The 18,380-nt window shown below is 30.7% G+C and overlaps 1 protein-coding gene across 2 annotated transcripts in view; it reads right to left on the reverse strand.

Moving 5' to 3' along the window:
- LOC135536666 (cytohesin-1) overlaps positions 1–18,380 on the reverse strand; it is a 141,416-nt gene that overhangs the window by 36,246 nt on the left and 86,790 nt on the right. For both annotated transcript variants that reach the window (XM_064962918.1, XM_064962919.1), the window contains exons 11-12: positions 16,791–16,859; positions 15,305–15,459 (exon numbers count right to left, since the gene is read on the reverse strand). In XM_064962918.1, the coding sequence (XP_064818990.1) occupies positions 15,305–15,459; positions 16,791–16,859 (224 nt within the window). The remainder of the gene's footprint in view (positions 1–15,304; positions 15,460–16,790; positions 16,860–18,380) is intronic.

The raw sequence follows: 18,380 nt of genomic DNA on the forward strand, positions 1-18,380 counted from the left end.
TTTAGGATTACACATGAAATGAAGAGAGTATTTTAGGATTACACATGAAATGAAGAGAGTATTTTAGGATTACACATGAAATGAAGAGAGTATTTTAGGATTACACATGAAATGAAGAGAGTATTTTAGGATTACACATGAAATGAAGAGAGTATTTTAGGATTACACATGAAATGAAGAGAGTATTTTAGGATTACACATGAAATGAAGAGAGTATTTTAGGATTACACATGAAATGAAGAGAGTATTTTAGGATTACACATGAAATTGAGTATTTTAGGATTACACATGAAATTTAGTATTTTAGGATTACACATGAAATGGAGTATTTTAGGATTACACATGAAATTGAGTATTTTAGGATTACACATGAAATGGAGTATTTTAGGATTACACATGAAATGGAGTATTTTAGGATTACACATGAAATGAAGAGAGTATTTTAGGATTACACATGAAATGAAGAGAGTATTTTAGGATTACACATGAAATGAAGAGAGTATTTTAGGATTACACATGAAATGAAGAGAGTATTTTAGGATTACACATGAAATGAAGAGAGTATTTTAGGATTACACATCAAATGAAGAGAGTATTTTAGGATTACACATGAAATGAAGAGAGTATTTTAGGATTACACATCAAATGAAGAGAGTATTTTAGGATTACACATCAAATGAAGAGAGTATTTTAGGATTACACATCAAATGAAGAGAGTATTTTAGGATTACACATCAAATGAAGAGAGTATTTTAGGATTACACATCAAATGAAGAGAGTATTTTAGGATTACACATCAAATGAAGAGAGTATTTTAGGATTACACATGAAATGAAGAGAGTATTTTAGGATTACACATGAAATGAAGAGAGTATTTTAGGATTACACATGAAATGAAGAGAGTATTTTAGGATTACACATGAAATGAAGAGAGTATTTTAGGATTACACATGAAATGAAGAGAGTATTTTAGGATTACACATGAAATTGAGTATTTTAGGATTACACATGAAATTGAGTATTTTAGGATTACACATGAAATGGAGTATTTTAGGATTACACATGAAATGGAGTATTTTAGGATTACACATGAAATGGAGTATTTTAGGATTACACATGAAATTGAGTATTTTAGGATTACACATGAAATGAAGAGAGTATTTTAGGATTACACATCAAATGAAGAGAGTATTTTAGGATTACACATGAAATGAAGAGAGTATTTTAGGATTACACATGAAATGAAGAGAGTATTTTAGGATTACACATGAAATTAAGAGAGTATTTTAGGATTACACATCAAATGAAGAGAGTATTTTAGGATTACACATCAAATGAAGAGAGTATTTTAGGATTACACATGAAATGAAGAGAGTATTTTAGGATTACACATGAAATGAAGAGAGTATTTTAGGATTACACATGAAATGAAGAGAGTATTTTAGGATTACACATGAAATGAAGAGAGTATTTTAGGATTACACATGAAATGAAGAGAGTATTTTAGGATTACACATCAAATGAAGAGAGTATTTTAGGATTACACATCAAATGAAGAGAGTATTTTAGGATTACACATGAAATGAAGAGAGTATTTTAGGATTACACATCAAATGAAGAGAGTATTTTAGGATTACACATGAAATGAAGAGAGTATTTTAGGATTACACATGAAATGAAGAGAGTATTTTAGGATTACACATGAAATGAAGAGAGTATTTTAGGATTACACATGAAATGAAGAGAGTATTTTAGGATTACACATGAAATGAAGAGAGTATTTTAGGATTACACATGAAATGAAGAGAGTATTTTAGGATTACACATGAAATGAAGAGAGTATTTTAGGATTACACATGAAATGAAGAGAGTATTTTAGGATTACACATGAAATGAAGAGAGTATTTTAGGATTACACATGAAATGGAGTATTTTAGGATTACACATGAAATGGAGTATTTTAGGATTACACATGAAATGGAGTATTTTAGGATTACACATGAAATGGAGTATTTTAGGATTACACATGAAATGGAGTATTTTAGGATTACACATGAAATGGAGTATTTTAGGATTACACATGAAATGAAGAGAGTATTTTAGGATTACACATGAAATGAAGAGAGTATTTTAGGATTACACATGAAATTGAGTATTTTAGGATTACACATGAAATTGAGTATTTTAGGATTACACATGAAATTGAGTATTTTAGGATTACACATGAAATGGAGTATTTTAGGATTACACATGAAATGGAGTATTTTAGGATTACACATGAAATGGAGTATTTTAGGATTACACATGAAATGAAGAGAGTATTTTAGGATTACACATGAAATGAAGAGAGTATTTTAGGATTACACATGAAATGAAGAGAGTATTTTAGGATTACACATGAAATGAAGAGAGTATTTTAGGATTACACATGAAATGAAGAGAGTATTTTAGGATTACACATGAAATGAAGAGAGTATTTTAGGATTACACATGAAATGAAGAGAGTATTATAGGATTACACATGAAATGAAGAGAGTATTTTAGGATTACACATGAAATGAAGAGAGTATTTTAGGATTACACATGAAATTAAAGAGAGTATTTTAGGATTACACATGAAATGAAGAGAGTATTTTAGGATTACACATGAAATGAAGAGAGTATTTTAGGATTACACATCAAATGAAGAGAGTATATTAGGATTACACATCAAATGAAGAGAGTATTTTAGGATTACACATCAAATGAAGAGAGTATTTTAGGATTACACATCAAATGAAGAGAGTATTTTAGGATTACACATCAAATGAAGAGAGTATTTTAGGATTACACATCAAATGAAGAGAGTATTTTAGGATTACACATCAAATGAAGAGAGTATTTTAGGATTACACATCAAATGAAGAGAGTATTTTAGGATTACACATCAAATGAAGAGAGTATTTTAGGATTACACATCAAATGAAGAGAGTATTTTAGGATTACACATGAAATGAAGAGAGTATTTTAGGATTACACATGAAATGAAGAGAGTATTTTAGGATTACACATGAAATGAAGAGAGTATTTTAGGATTACACATGAAATGAAGAGAGTATTTTAGGATTACACATGAAATGAAGAGAGTATTTTAGGATTACACATGAAATTGAGTATTTTAGGATTACACATGAAATTTAGTATTTTAGGATTACACATGAAATGGAGTATTTTAGGATTACACATGAAATTGAGTATTTTAGGATTACACATGAAATTGAGTATTTTAGGATTACATGAAATGGAGTATTTTAGGATTACACATGAAATGAAGAGAGTATTTTAGGATTACACATGAAATGAAGAGAGTATTTTAGGATTACACATGAAATGAAGAGAGTATTTTAGGATTACACATGAAATGAAGAGAGTATTTTAGGATTACACATGAAATGAAGAGAGTATTTTAGGATTACACATCAAATGAAGAGAGTATTTTAGGATTACACATCAAATGAAGAGAGTATTTTAGGATTACACATCAAATGAAGAGAGTATTTTAGGATTACACATGAAATTGAGTATTTTAGGATTACACATGAAATTGAGTATTTTAGGATTACACATGAAATTGAGTATTTTAGGATTACACATGAAATGAAGAGAGTATTTTAGGATTACACATGAAATGAAGAGAGTATTTTAGGATTACACATGAAATGAAGAGAGTATTTTAGGATTACACATGAAATGAAGAGAGTATTTTAGGATTACACATGAAATGAAGAGAGTATTTTAGGATTACACATGAAATGAAGAGAGTATTTTAGGATTACACATGAAATGAAGAGAGTATTTTAGGATTACACATGAAATGAAGAGAGTATTTTAGGATTACACATGAAATGAAGAGAGTATTTTAGGATTACACATGAAATGAAGAGAGTATTTTAGGATTACACATGAAATGAAGAGAGTATTTTAGGATTACACATGAAATGAAGAGAGTATTTTAGGATTACACATGAAATGAAGAGAGTATTTTAGGATTACACATGAAATGAAGAGAGTATTTTAGGATTACACATGAAATGAAGAGAGTATTTTAGGATTACACATGAAATGAAGAGAGTATTTTAGGATTACACATGAAATGAAGAGAGTATTTTAGGATTACACATGAAATGAAGAGAGTATTTTAGGATTACACATGAAATGAAGAGAGTATTTTAGGATTACACATGAAATGAATTGAGTATTTTAGGATTACACATGAAATGAAGAGAGTATTTTAGGATTACACATGAAATGAAGAGAGTATTTTAGGATTACACATGAAATGAAGAGAGTATTTTAGGATTACACATGAAATGAAGAGAGTATTTTAGGATTACACATGAAATTGAGTATTTTAGGATTACACATGAAATTGAGTATTTTAGGATTACACATGAAATGGAGTATTTTAGGATTACACATGAAATGGAGTATTTTAGGATTACACATGAAATGAAGAGAGTATTTTAGGATTACACATGAAATGAAGAGAGTATTTTAGGATTACACATGAAATGAAGAGAGTATTTTAGGATTACACATGAAATGAAGAGAGTATTTTAGGATTACACATGAAATGAAGAGAGTATTTTAGGATTACACATCAAATGAAGAGAGTATTTTAGGATTACACATCAAATGAAGAGAGTATTTTAGGATTACACATGAAATGAAGAGAGTATTTTAGGATTACACATGAAATGAAGAGAGTATTTTAGGATTACACATCAAATGAAGAGAGTATTTTAGGATTACACATGAAATGAAGAGAGTATTTTAGGATTACACATGAAATGAAGAGAGTATTTTAGGATTACACATGAAATGAAGAGAGTATTTTAGGATTACACATGAAATGAAGAGAGTATTTTAGGATTACACATCAAATGAAGAGAGTATTTTAGGATTACACATGAAATGAAGAGAGTATTTTAGGATTACACATCAAATGAAGAGAGTATTTTAGGATTACACATCAAATGAAGAGAGTATTTTAGGATTACACATGAAATTGAGTATTTTAGGATTACACATGAAATTGAGTATTTTAGGATTACACATGAAATTGAGTATTTTAGGATTACACATGAAATGGAGTATTTTAGGATTACACATGAAATGAAGAGAGTATTTTAGGATTACACATGAAATGAAGAGAGTATTTTAGGATTACACATGAAATGAAGAGAGTATTTTAGGATTACACATGAAATGAAGAGAGTATTTTAGGATTACACATGAAATGAAGAGAGTATTTTAGGATTACACATGAAATGAAGAGAGTATTTTAGGATTACACATGAAATGAAGAGAGTATTTTAGGATTACACATGAAATGAAGAGAGTATTTTAGGATTACACATGAAATTGAGTATTTTAGGATTACACATGAAATTTAGTATTTTAGGATTACACATGAAATTGAGTATTTTAGGATTACACATGAAATGGAGTATTTTAGGATTACACATGAAATGGAGTATTTTAGGATTACACATGAAATGAAGAGAGTATTTTAGGATTACACATGAAATAAAGAGAGTATTTTAGGATTACACATGAAATGAAGAGAGTATTTTAGGATTACACATCAAATGAAGAGAGTATTTTAGGATTACACATGAAATGAAGAGAGTATTTTAGGATTACACATGAAATGAAGAGAGTATTTTAGGATTACACATCAAATGAAGAGAGTATTTTAGGATTACACATCAAATGAAGAGAGTATTTTAGGATTACACATCAAATGAAGAGAGTATTTTAGGATTACACATCAAATGAAGAGAGTATTTTAGGATTACACATGAAATGAAGAGAGTATTTTAGGATTACACATGAAATGAAGAGAGTATTTTAGGATTACACATGAAATGAAGAGAGTATTTTAGGATTACACATGAAATGAAGAGAGTATTTTAGGATTACACATGAAATGAAGAGAGTATTTTAGGATTACACATGAAATGAAGAGAGTATTTTAGGATTACACATGAAATGAAGAGAGTATTTTAGGATTACACATCAAATGAAGAGAGTATTTTAGGATTACACATCAAATGAAGAGAGTATTTTAGGATTACACATGAAATGAAGAGAGTATTTTAGGATTACACATGAAATGAAGAGAGTATTTTAGGATTACACATGAAATGAAGAGAGTATTTTAGGATTACACATGAAATGAAGAGAGTATTTTAGGATTACACATGAAATTGAGTATTTTAGGATTACACATGAAATTGAGTATTTTAGGATTACACATGAAATGGAGTATTTTAGGATTACACATGAAATGGAGTATTTTAGGATTACACATGAAATGAAGAGAGTATTTTAGGATTACACATGAAATGAAGAGAGTATTTTAGGATTACACATGAAATGAAGAGAGTATTTTAGGATTACACATGAAATGAAGAGAGTATTTTAGGATTACACATGAAATGAAGAGAGTATTTTAGGATTACACATGAAATGAAGAGAGTATTTTAGGATTACACATGAAATGAAGAGAGTATTTTAGGATTACACATCAAATGAAGAGAGTATTTTAGGATTACACATCAAATGAAGAGAGTATTTTAGGATTACACATGAAATGAAGAGAGTATTTTAGGATTACACATCAAATGAAGAGAGTATTTTAGGATTACACATCAAATGAAGAGAGTATTTTAGGATTACACATGAAATGAAGAGAGTATTTTAGGATTACACATGAAATGAAGAGAGTATTTTAGGATTACACATGAAATGAAGAGAGTATTTTAGGATTACACATGAAATGAAGAGAGTATTTTAGGATTACACATCAAATGAAGAGAGTATTTTAGGATTACACATCAAATGAAGAGAGTATTTTAGGATTACACATCAAATGAAGAGAGTATTTTAGGATTACACATCAAATGAAGAGAGTATTTTAGGATTACACATCAAATGAAGAGAGTATTTTAGGATTACACATCAAATGAAGAGAGTATTTTAGGATTACACATCAAATGAAGATAGTATTTTAGGATTACACATCAAATGAAGAGAGTATTTTAGGATTACACATCAAATGAAGAGAGTATTTTAGGATTACACATGAAATGAAGAGAGTATTTTAGGATTACACATGAAATGAAGAGAGTATTTTAGGATTACACATGAAATGAAGAGAGTATTTTAGGATTACACATGAAATGAAGAGAGTATTTTAGGATTACACATGAAATGAAGAGAGTATTTTAGGATTACACATCAAATGAAGAGAGTATTTTAGGATTACACATGAAATTGAGTATTTTAGGATTACACATGAAATGGAGTATTTTAGGATTACACATGAAATGGAGTATTTTAGGATTACACATGAAATGGAGTATTTTAGGATTACACATGAAATGAAGAGAGTATTTTAGGATTACACATGAAATGAAGAGAGTATTTTAGGATTACACATGAAATGAAGAGAGTATTTTAGGATTACACATGAAATGAAGAGAGTATTTTAGGATTACACATGAAATGAAGAGAGTATTTTAGGATTACACATCAAATGAAGAGAGTATTTTAGGATTACACATGAAATGAAGAGAGTATTTTAGGATTACACATGAAATGAAGAGAGTATTTTAGGATTACACATGAAATGAAGAGAGTATTTTAGGATTACACATGAAATGAAGAGAGTATTTTAGGATTACACATGAAATGAAGAGAGTATTTTAGGATTACACATGAAATTGAGTATTTTAGGATTACACATGAAATGGAGTATTTTAGGATTACACATGAAATGGAGTATTTTAGGATTACACATGAAATGAAGAGAGTATTTTAGGATTACACATGAAATGAAGAGAGTATTTTAGGATTACACATGAAATGAAGAGAGTATTTTAGGATTACACATGAAATGAAGAGAGTATTTTAGGATTACACATGAAATGAAGAGAGTATTTTAGGATTACACATGAAATGAAGAGAGTATTTTAGGATTACACATGAAATGAAGAGAGTATTTTAGGATTACACATGAAATGAAGAGAGTATTTTAGGATTACACATCAAATGAAGAGAGTATTTTAGGATTACACATCAAATGAAGAGAGTATTTTAGGATTACACATGAAATGAAGAGAGTATTTTAGGATTACACATCAAATGAAGAGAGTATTTTAGGATTACACATCAAATGAAGAGAGTATTTTAGGATTACACATGAAATGAAGAGAGTATTTTAGGATTACACATGAAATGAAGAGAGTATTTTAGGATTACACATGAAATGAAGAGAGTATTTTAGGATTACACATGAAATGAAGAGAGTATTTTAGGATTACACATCAAATGAAGAGAGTATTTTAGGATTACACATCAAATGAAGAGAGTATTTTAGGATTACACATCAAATGAAGAGAGTATTTTAGGATTACACATCAAATGAAGAGAGTATTTTAGGATTACACATCAAATGAAGAGAGTATTTTAGGATTACACATCAAATGAAGAGAGTATTTTAGGATTACACATCAAATGAAGATAGTATTTTAGGATTACACATCAAATGAAGAGAGTATTTTAGGATTACACATCAAATGAAGAGAGTATTTTAGGATTACACATGAAATGAAGAGAGTATTTTAGGATTACACATGAAATGAAGAGAGTATTTTAGGATTACACATGAAATGAAGAGAGTATTTTAGGATTACACATGAAATGAAGAGAGTATTTTAGGATTACACATGAAATGAAGAGAGTATTTTAGGATTACACATCAAATGAAGAGAGTATTTTAGGATTACACATGAAATTGAGTATTTTAGGATTACACATGAAATGGAGTATTTTAGGATTACACATGAAATGGAGTATTTTAGGATTACACATGAAATGGAGTATTTTAGGATTACACATGAAATGAAGAGAGTATTTTAGGATTACACATGAAATGAAGAGAGTATTTTAGGATTACACATGAAATGAAGAGAGTATTTTAGGATTACACATGAAATGAAGAGAGTATTTTAGGATTACACATGAAATGAAGAGAGTATTTTAGGATTACACATCAAATGAAGAGAGTATTTTAGGATTACACATGAAATGAAGAGAGTATTTTAGGATTACACATGAAATGAAGAGAGTATTTTAGGATTACACATGAAATGAAGAGAGTATTTTAGGATTACACATGAAATGAAGAGAGTATTTTAGGATTACACATGAAATGAAGAGAGTATTTTAGGATTACACATGAAATTGAGTATTTTAGGATTACACATGAAATGGAGTATTTTAGGATTACACATGAAATGGAGTATTTTAGGATTACACATGAAATGAAGAGAGTATTTTAGGATTACACATGAAATGAAGAGAGTATTTTAGGATTACACATGAAATGAAGAGAGTATTTTAGGATTACACATGAAATGAAGAGAGTATTTTAGGATTACACATGAAATGAAGAGAGTATTTTAGGATTACACATGAAATGAAGAGAGTATTTTAGGATTACACATCAAATGAAGAGAGTATTTTAGGATTACACATCAAATGAAGAGAGTATTTTAGGATTACACATGAAATGAAGAGAGTATTTTAGGATTACACATGAAATGAAGAGAGTATTTTAGGATTACACATCAAATGAAGAGAGTATTTTAGGATTACACATGAAATGAAGAGAGTATTTTAGGATTACACATGAAATGAAGAGAGTATTTTAGGATTACACATGAAATGAAGAGAGTATTTTAGGATTACACATGAAATGAAGAGAGTATTTTAGGATTACACATCAAATGAAGAGAGTATTTTAGGATTACACATCAAATGAAGAGAGTATTTTAGGATTACACATCAAATGAAGAGAGTATTTTAGGATTACACATCAAATGAAGAGAGTATTTTAGGATTACACATCAAATGAAGAGAGTATTTTAGGATTACACATCAAATGAAGAGAGTATTTTAGGATTACACATCAAATGAAGATAGTATTTTAGGATTACACATCAAATGAAGAGAGTATTTTAGGATTACACATCAAATGAAGAGAGTATTTTAGGATTACACATGAAATGAAGAGAGTATTTTAGGATTACACATGAAATGAAGAGAGTATTTTAGGATTACACATGAAATGAAGAGAGTATTTTAGGATTACACATGAAATGAAGAGAGTATTTTAGGATTACACATCAAATGAAGAGAGTATTTTAGGATTACACATCAAATGAAGAGAGTATTTTAGGATTACACATCAAATTGAGTATTTTAGGATTACACATGAAATTGAGTATTTTAGGATTACACATGAAATTGAGTATTTTAGGATTACACATGAAATGGAGTATTTTAGGATAACACATGAAATGGAGTATTTTAGGATTACACATGAAATGGAGTATTTTAGGATTACACATGAAATGAAGAGAGTATTTTAGGATTACACATGAAATAAAGAGAGTATTTTAGGATTACACATGAAATGAAGAGAGTATTTTAGGATTACACATCAAATGAAGAGAGTATTTTAGGATTACACATGAAATGAAGAGAGTATTTTAGGATTACACATGAAATGAAGAGAGTATTTTAGGATTACACATCAAATGAAGAGAGTATTTTAGGATTACACATCAAATGAAGAGAGTATTTTAGGATTACACATCAAATGAAGAGAGTATTTTAGGATTACACATCAAATGAAGAGAGTATTTTAGGATTACACATCAAATGAAGAGAGTATTTTAGGATTACACATCAAATGAAGAGAGTATTTTAGGATTACACATGAAATGAAGAGAGTATTTTAGGATTACACATGAAATGAAGAGAGTATTTTAGGATTACACATCAAATGAAGAGAGTATTTTAGGATTACACATGAAATGAAGAGAGTATTTTAGGATTACACATCAAATGAAGAGAGTATTTTAGGATTACACATCAAATGAAGAGAGTATTTTAGGATTACACATCAAATGAAGAGAGTATTTTAGGATTACACATCAAATGAAGAGAGTATTTTAGGATTACACATCAAATGAAGAGAGTATTTTAGGATTACACATCAAATGAAGAGAGTATTTTAGGATTACACATCAAATGAAGAGAGTATTTTAGGATTACACATGAAATGAAGAGAGTATTTTAGGATTACACATGAAATGAAGAGAGTATTTTAGGATTACACATCAAATGAAGAGAGTATTTTAGGATTACACATGAAATGAAGAGAGTATTTTAGGATTACACATGAAATGAAGAGAGTATTTTAGGATTACACATGAAATGAAGAGAGTATTTTAGGATTACACATGAAATGAAGAGAGTATTTTAGGATTACACATGAAATGAAGAGAGTATTTTAGGATTACACATCAAATGAAGAGAGTATTTTAGGATTACACATGAAATTGAGTATTTTAGGATTACACATGAAATGGAGTATTTTAGGATTACACATGAAATGGAGTATTTTAGGATTACACATGAAATGGAGTATTTTAGGATTACACATGAAATGAAGAGAGTATTTTAGGATTACACATGAAATGAAGAGAGTATTTTAGGATTACACATGAAATGAAGAGTATTTTAGGATTACACATCAAATGAAGAGAGTATTTTAGGATTACACATCAAATGAAGAGAGTATTTTAGGATTACACATCAAATGAAGAGAGTATTTTAGGATTACACATGAAATGAAGAGAGTATTTTAGGATTGCACATGAAATGAAGAGAGTATTTTAGGATTACACATGAAATGAAGAGAGTATTTTAGGATTACACATGAAATGAAGAGAGTATTTTAGGATTACACATGAAATGAAGAGAGTATTTTAGGATTACACATGAAATTGAGTATTTTAGGATTACACATGAAATTGAGTATTTTAGGATTACACATGAAATTGAGTATTTTAGGATTACACATGAAATGGAGTATTTTAGGATTACACATGAAATGGAGTATTTTAGGATTACACATGAAATGGAGTATTTTAGGATTACACATGAAATGAAGAGAGTATTTTAGGATTACACATGAAATGAAGAGAGTATTTTAGGATTACACATGAAATGAAGAGAGTATTTTAGGATTACACATGAAATGAAGAGAGTATTTTAGGATTACACATGAAATGAAGAGAGTATTTTAGGATTACACATCAAATGAAGAGAGTATTTTAGGATTACACATGAAATGAAGAGAGTATTTTAGGATTACACATGAAATTGAGTATTTTAGGATTACACATGAAATTGAGTATTTTAGGATTACACATGAAATTGAGTATTTTAGGATTACACATGAAATGAAGAGAGTATTTTAGGATTACACATGAAATGAAGAGAGTATTTTAGGATTACACATGAAATGAAGAGAGTATTTTAGGATTACACATGAAATGAAGAGAGTATTTTAGGATTACACATGAAATGAAGAGAGTATTTTAGGATTACACATGAAATGAAGAGAGTATTTTAGGATTACACATGAAATGAAGAGAGTATCTTAGGATTACACATCAAATGAAGAGAGTATTTTAGGATTACACATCAAATGAAGAGAGTATTTTAGGATTACACATCAAATGAAGAGAGTATTTTAGGATTACACATCAAATGAAGAGAGTATTTTAGGATTACACATGAAATGAAGAGAGTATTTTAGGATTACACATGAAATGAAGAGAGTATTTTAGGATTACACATGAAATGAAGAGAGTATTTTAGGATTACACATGAAATGAAGAGAGTATTTTAGGATTACACATGAAATGAAGAGAGTATTTTAGGATTACACATGAAATGAAGAGAGTATTTTAGGATTACACATGAAATGAAGAGAGTATTTTAGGATTACACATGAAATTGAGTATTTTAGGATTACACATGAAATTGAGTATTTTAGGATTACACATGAAATGGAGTATTTTAGGATTACACATGAAATGGAGTATTTTAGGATTACACATGAAATGGAGTATTTTAGGATTACACATGAAATTGAGTATTTTAGGATTACACATGAAATGGAGTATTTTAGGATTACACATGAAATGAAGAGAGTATTTTAGGATTACACATGAAATGAAGAGAGTATTTTAGGATTACACATGAAATGAAGAGAGTATTTTAGGATTACACATCAAATGAAGAGAGTATTTTAGGATTACACATGAAATGAAGAGAGTATTTTAGGATTACACATGAAATTGAGTATTTTAGGATTACACATGAAATTGAGTATTTTAGGATTACACATGAAATGAAGAGAGTATTTTAGGATTACACATGAAATGAAGAGAGTATTTTAGGATTACACATGAAATGAAGAGAGTATTTTAGGATTACACATCAAATGAAGAGAGTATTTTAGGATTACACATCAAATGAAGAGAGTATTTTAGGATTACACATGAAATTGAGTATTTTAGGATTACACATGAAATGGAGTATTTTAGGATTACACATCAAATGAAGAGAGTATTTTAGGATTACACATCAAATGAAGAGAGTATTTTAGGATTACACATCAAATGAAGAGAGTATTTTAGGATTACACATCAAATGAAGAGAGTATTTTAGGATTACACATCAAATGAAGAGAGTATTTTAGGATTACACATCAAATGAAGAGAGTATTTTAGGATTACACATGAAATGAAGAGAGTATTTTAGGATTACACATGAAATGAAGAGAGTATTTTAGGATTACACATGAAATGAAGAGAGTATTTTAGGATTACACATGAAATGAAGAGAGTATTTTAGGATTACACATGAAATTGAGTATTTTAGGATTACACATGAAATTGAGTATTTTAGGATTACACATGAAATTGAGTATTTTAGGATTACACATGAAATGGAGTATTTTAGGATTACACATGAAATGGAGTATTTTAGGATTACACATGAAATGAAGAGAGTATTTTAGGATTACACATGAAATGAAGAGAGTATTTTAGGATTACACATGAAATGAAGAGTATTTTAGGATTACATATCAAATGAAGAGAGTATTTTAGGATTACACATCAAATGAAGAGAGTATTTTAGGATTACACATCAAATGAAGAGAGTATTTTAGGATTACACATCAAATGAAGAGAGTATTTTAGGATTACACATGAAATTGAGTATTTTAGGATTACACATGAAATTGAGTATTTTAGGATTACACATGAAATTGAGTATTTTAGGATTACACATGAAATGGAGTATTTTAGGATTACACATGAAATGGAGTATTTTAGGATTACACATGAAATGAAGAGAGTATTTTAGGATTACACATGAAATGAAGAGAGTATTTTAGGATTACACATGAAATGAAGAGTATTTTAGGATTACACATCAAATGAAGAGAGTATTTTAGGATTACACATCAAATGAAGAGAGTATTTTAGGATTACACATCAAATGAAGAGAGTATTTTAGGATTACACATGAAATGAAGAGAGTATTTTAGGATTACACATGAAATGAAGAGAGTATTTTAGGATTACACATGAAATGAAGAGAGTATTTTAGGATTACACATGAAATGAAGAGAGTATTTTAGGATTACACATGAAATTGAGTATTTTAGGATTACACATGAAATTGAGTATTTTAGGATTACATGAAATTGAGTATTTTAGGATTACACATGAAATGGAGTATTTTAGGATTACACATGAAATGGAGTATTTTAGGATTACACATGAAATGAAGAGAGTATTTTAGGATTACACATGAAATGAAGAGAGTATTTTAGGATTACACATGAAATGAAGAGTATTTTAGGATTACACATCAAATGAAAGAGTATTTTAGGATTACACATCAAATGAAGAGAGTATTTTAGGATTACACATCAAATGAAGAGAGTATTTTAGGATTACACATGAAATGAAGAGAGTATTTTAGGATTGCACATGAAATGAAGAGAGTATTTTAGGATTACACATGAAATGAAGAGAGTATTTTAGGATTACACATCAAATGAAGAGAGTATTTTAGGATTACACATCAAATTAAGAGAGTATTTTAGGATTACACATCAAATTAAGAGAGTATTTTAGGATTACACATCAAATTAAGAGAGATAACGGGTAACACTTTCTTTGAATAGTATCTAAATTAGGGCTTTGTAACCCATCCATAACCCATTCATAACAAAATCACAACACATCCATAACCCATGCATAACAAAATCCCAACACATCCATAACCCATTCATAACTTGTTGATAAGCAGTAGTACTGACTTGATGCTGTTCATCCACTCATCCTTCTCCTCGGTGGTGGGAGCAGAGATCCTGTAGAAGGTGTGGTTCCCCTCCACCACTCTGCCGTCCGCCTCCGTCTTACAGGCCTTGATCACCTGGTCCTTGTTCTCTGGGATGAAGAGTTCAAAGCAGTTCTATGCAGAGGAGAGGAGAGGGAATCTAAATGGTGTTGTCTTGATTACTCAGGTCCTCCCTCATCTTCTCTAAACACATTGGAGCAGAAGATCTGAGGTTCCTCCAATCGTTTCTTCTCCTCCAAAACGTTTTGAGAATGAGGCAAGGAGAGAGGTGTGAGGAATGCCACAACTGTATCAGAACAGCTGAGTTTAAGAAGGTGTGCGTGTGTTTGCTCCCGCACATTGGCTAACCGGGCTATCTGCATTGTGTCCAGCCACCCACCACCCACCAACCCCTCTTTTACGCTACTGCTCCTCTCTGTTCATCATATATGCATAGTCACTTTAACTATACCTACATGTACATACTACCTCAATAAGCCTGACCAACCGGTGTAGCCTCTACTCTTATTTCAAATGTCTTTTTACTGTTGTTTTACTTCTTTACTTAGCCACACACACACACACACACACACACACACACACACACACACACACACACACACACACACACACACACACACACACACACACACACACACACCTTTTTCGTACTATTGGTTAGAGCCTGTAACTGTAAGTAAGTATTTCACTGTAAGGTCAGTGTTGTATTCGGTGCACATGACAAATAAACTTTGATTTGATGTGCTGTTCCACACTACCACCAGGGGGAGTCAACGTCTAGTCTGAGACATTATTGAACTATAATCTCCCCTTTCTGCCGAAGTGTGCACTTGTTCACTTCCCTTCATGGATTTGGAAGGAAATTACTGCAATATGGAAACTCCCTCTAACCCATGTTTACACCAATCCAATGCTGTCCCTTGTCTGGGGAGTAGTGAACTGGTGCACACATCAGTAGGAAGGAGACGACAGGATGGATCAGACCAAAATCATTTTGTCATATCTCGCAGATCTCAGAAGAGAACTCATGTCAATATTTGTCCATGTCACACATCATTAGTTGTGTTGAACAGCTATATGCCTCAATCGCAAACGAATGGGAGGTTAAATAACGGTCTTATTCCCTGACTACACTTCCTGATCATATTAACATCAAGACATTTGACGGTGTTCTTTTATCTCCAATGTGTGTGTGTTTTTACTGTCCTTGTGGGGACCAGAAGTCCTCACAAAGATAGTAAAACAAGGAACATTTGCCAGTCCCCACAAGAAAACAAGACTATTTTAGGCTTAGAGGTTAGGTTTAGGGTTACAATTAGGGTTAAGGTCAGGGGTTAGGGAAAAGAGGATTTTGAAGGGGAATCAATTGTTTGGTCCCCAAAGGAGAGTAAAACAAACGTGTGTGTTATGTGGTCGAACCAGCAAAGAGTGCAGTGTGTGCTTACAGGCTTCTTGTCCTCAACCTCTCGGATGCTGAGGTTCTCCAGTGGAATGATCCCTCTGGGCTCTTTGTCCTAGAGGACAGAAACATGGAAGTTAAGATCAACCTGTTAAGAGGACAGAAACATGGAAGTTAAGATTGTTAAGAGGACAGAAACATGGAAGTTAAGATCAACCTGTTAAGAGAACAGAAACATGGAAGTTAAGATCAACCTGTTAAGAGGACAGAAACATGGAAGTTAAGATCAACCTGTTAAGAGGACAGAAACATGGAAGTTAAGATCAACCTGTTAAGAGGACAGAAACATGGAAGTTAAGATCAACCTGTTAAGAGGACAGAAACATGGAAGTTAAGATCAACCTGTTAAGAGGACAGAAACATGGAAGTTAAGATCAACCTGTTAAGAGGACAGAAACATGGAAGTTAAGATCAACCTGTTAAGAGGACAGAAACATGGAAGTTAAGATCAACCTGTTAAGAGGACAGAAACATGGAAGTTAAGATCAACCTGTTAAGAGGACAGAAACATGGAAGTTAAGATCAACCTGTTAAGAGGACAGAAACATGGAAGTTAAGATCAACCTGTTAAGAGGACAGAAACATGGAAGTTAAGATCAACATGTTAAGAGGACAGAAACATGGAAGTTAAGATCAACCTGTTAAGATGAACCTGTTAAGATGGACATGTTGCTGTCCTTAAGATGAATCTATTTTAAGGACAGGACATGGCTTTACAGACAGCAAAATGTGGTATTACTAAAGGGATATTGCACTACAAAATGTGGTGTTACTAAAGGGATATTACACTACAAAATGTGGTGTTACTAAAGGGATATTACACTACAAAATGTGGTGTTACTAAAGGGATATTACACTACAAAATGTGGTGTTACTAAAGGGATATTACACTACAAAATGTGGTGTTACTAAAGGGATATTACACTACAAAATGTGGTGTTACTAAAGGGATACACAATGTGGTGTTACTAAAGGGATATTACACTACACAATGTGGTGTTACTAAAGGGATATTACACTACAAAATGTGGTGTTACTAAAGGGATATTACACTACAAAATGTGGTGTTACTAAAGGGATATTACACCACAAAATGTGGTGTTACTAAAGGGATATTACACTACAAAATGTGATGGTTACTAAATGGATATTACACTACAAAATGTGGTGTTACTAAAGGGATACACAATGTGGTGTTACTAAAGGGATACACAATGTGGTGTTACTAAAGGGATATTACACTACACAATGTGGTGTTACAAAAGGGATATTACACCACAAAATGTGGTGTTACTAAAGGGATATTACACTACAAAATGTGGTGTTACTAAAGGGACATTACACTACAAAATGTGGTGTTAGTAAAGGGACATTACACTACAAAATGTGGTGTTACTAAAGGGATATTACACTACAAAATGTGGTGTTACTAAAGGGATATTACACTACAAAATGTGGTGTTACTAAAGGGATATTACACTACAAAATGTGGTGTTACTAATGTGGTGTTACTAAAGGGATATTACACTACAAAATGTGGTGTTACTAATGTGGTGTTACTAAAGGGATATTACAC

The sequence above is a fragment of the Oncorhynchus masou genome, unplaced genomic scaffold, assembly GCF_036934945.1.
Source record: "Oncorhynchus masou masou isolate Uvic2021 unplaced genomic scaffold, UVic_Omas_1.1 unplaced_scaffold_648, whole genome shotgun sequence".
NCBI lineage: Eukaryota > Metazoa > Chordata > Actinopteri > Salmoniformes > Salmonidae > Oncorhynchus > Oncorhynchus masou.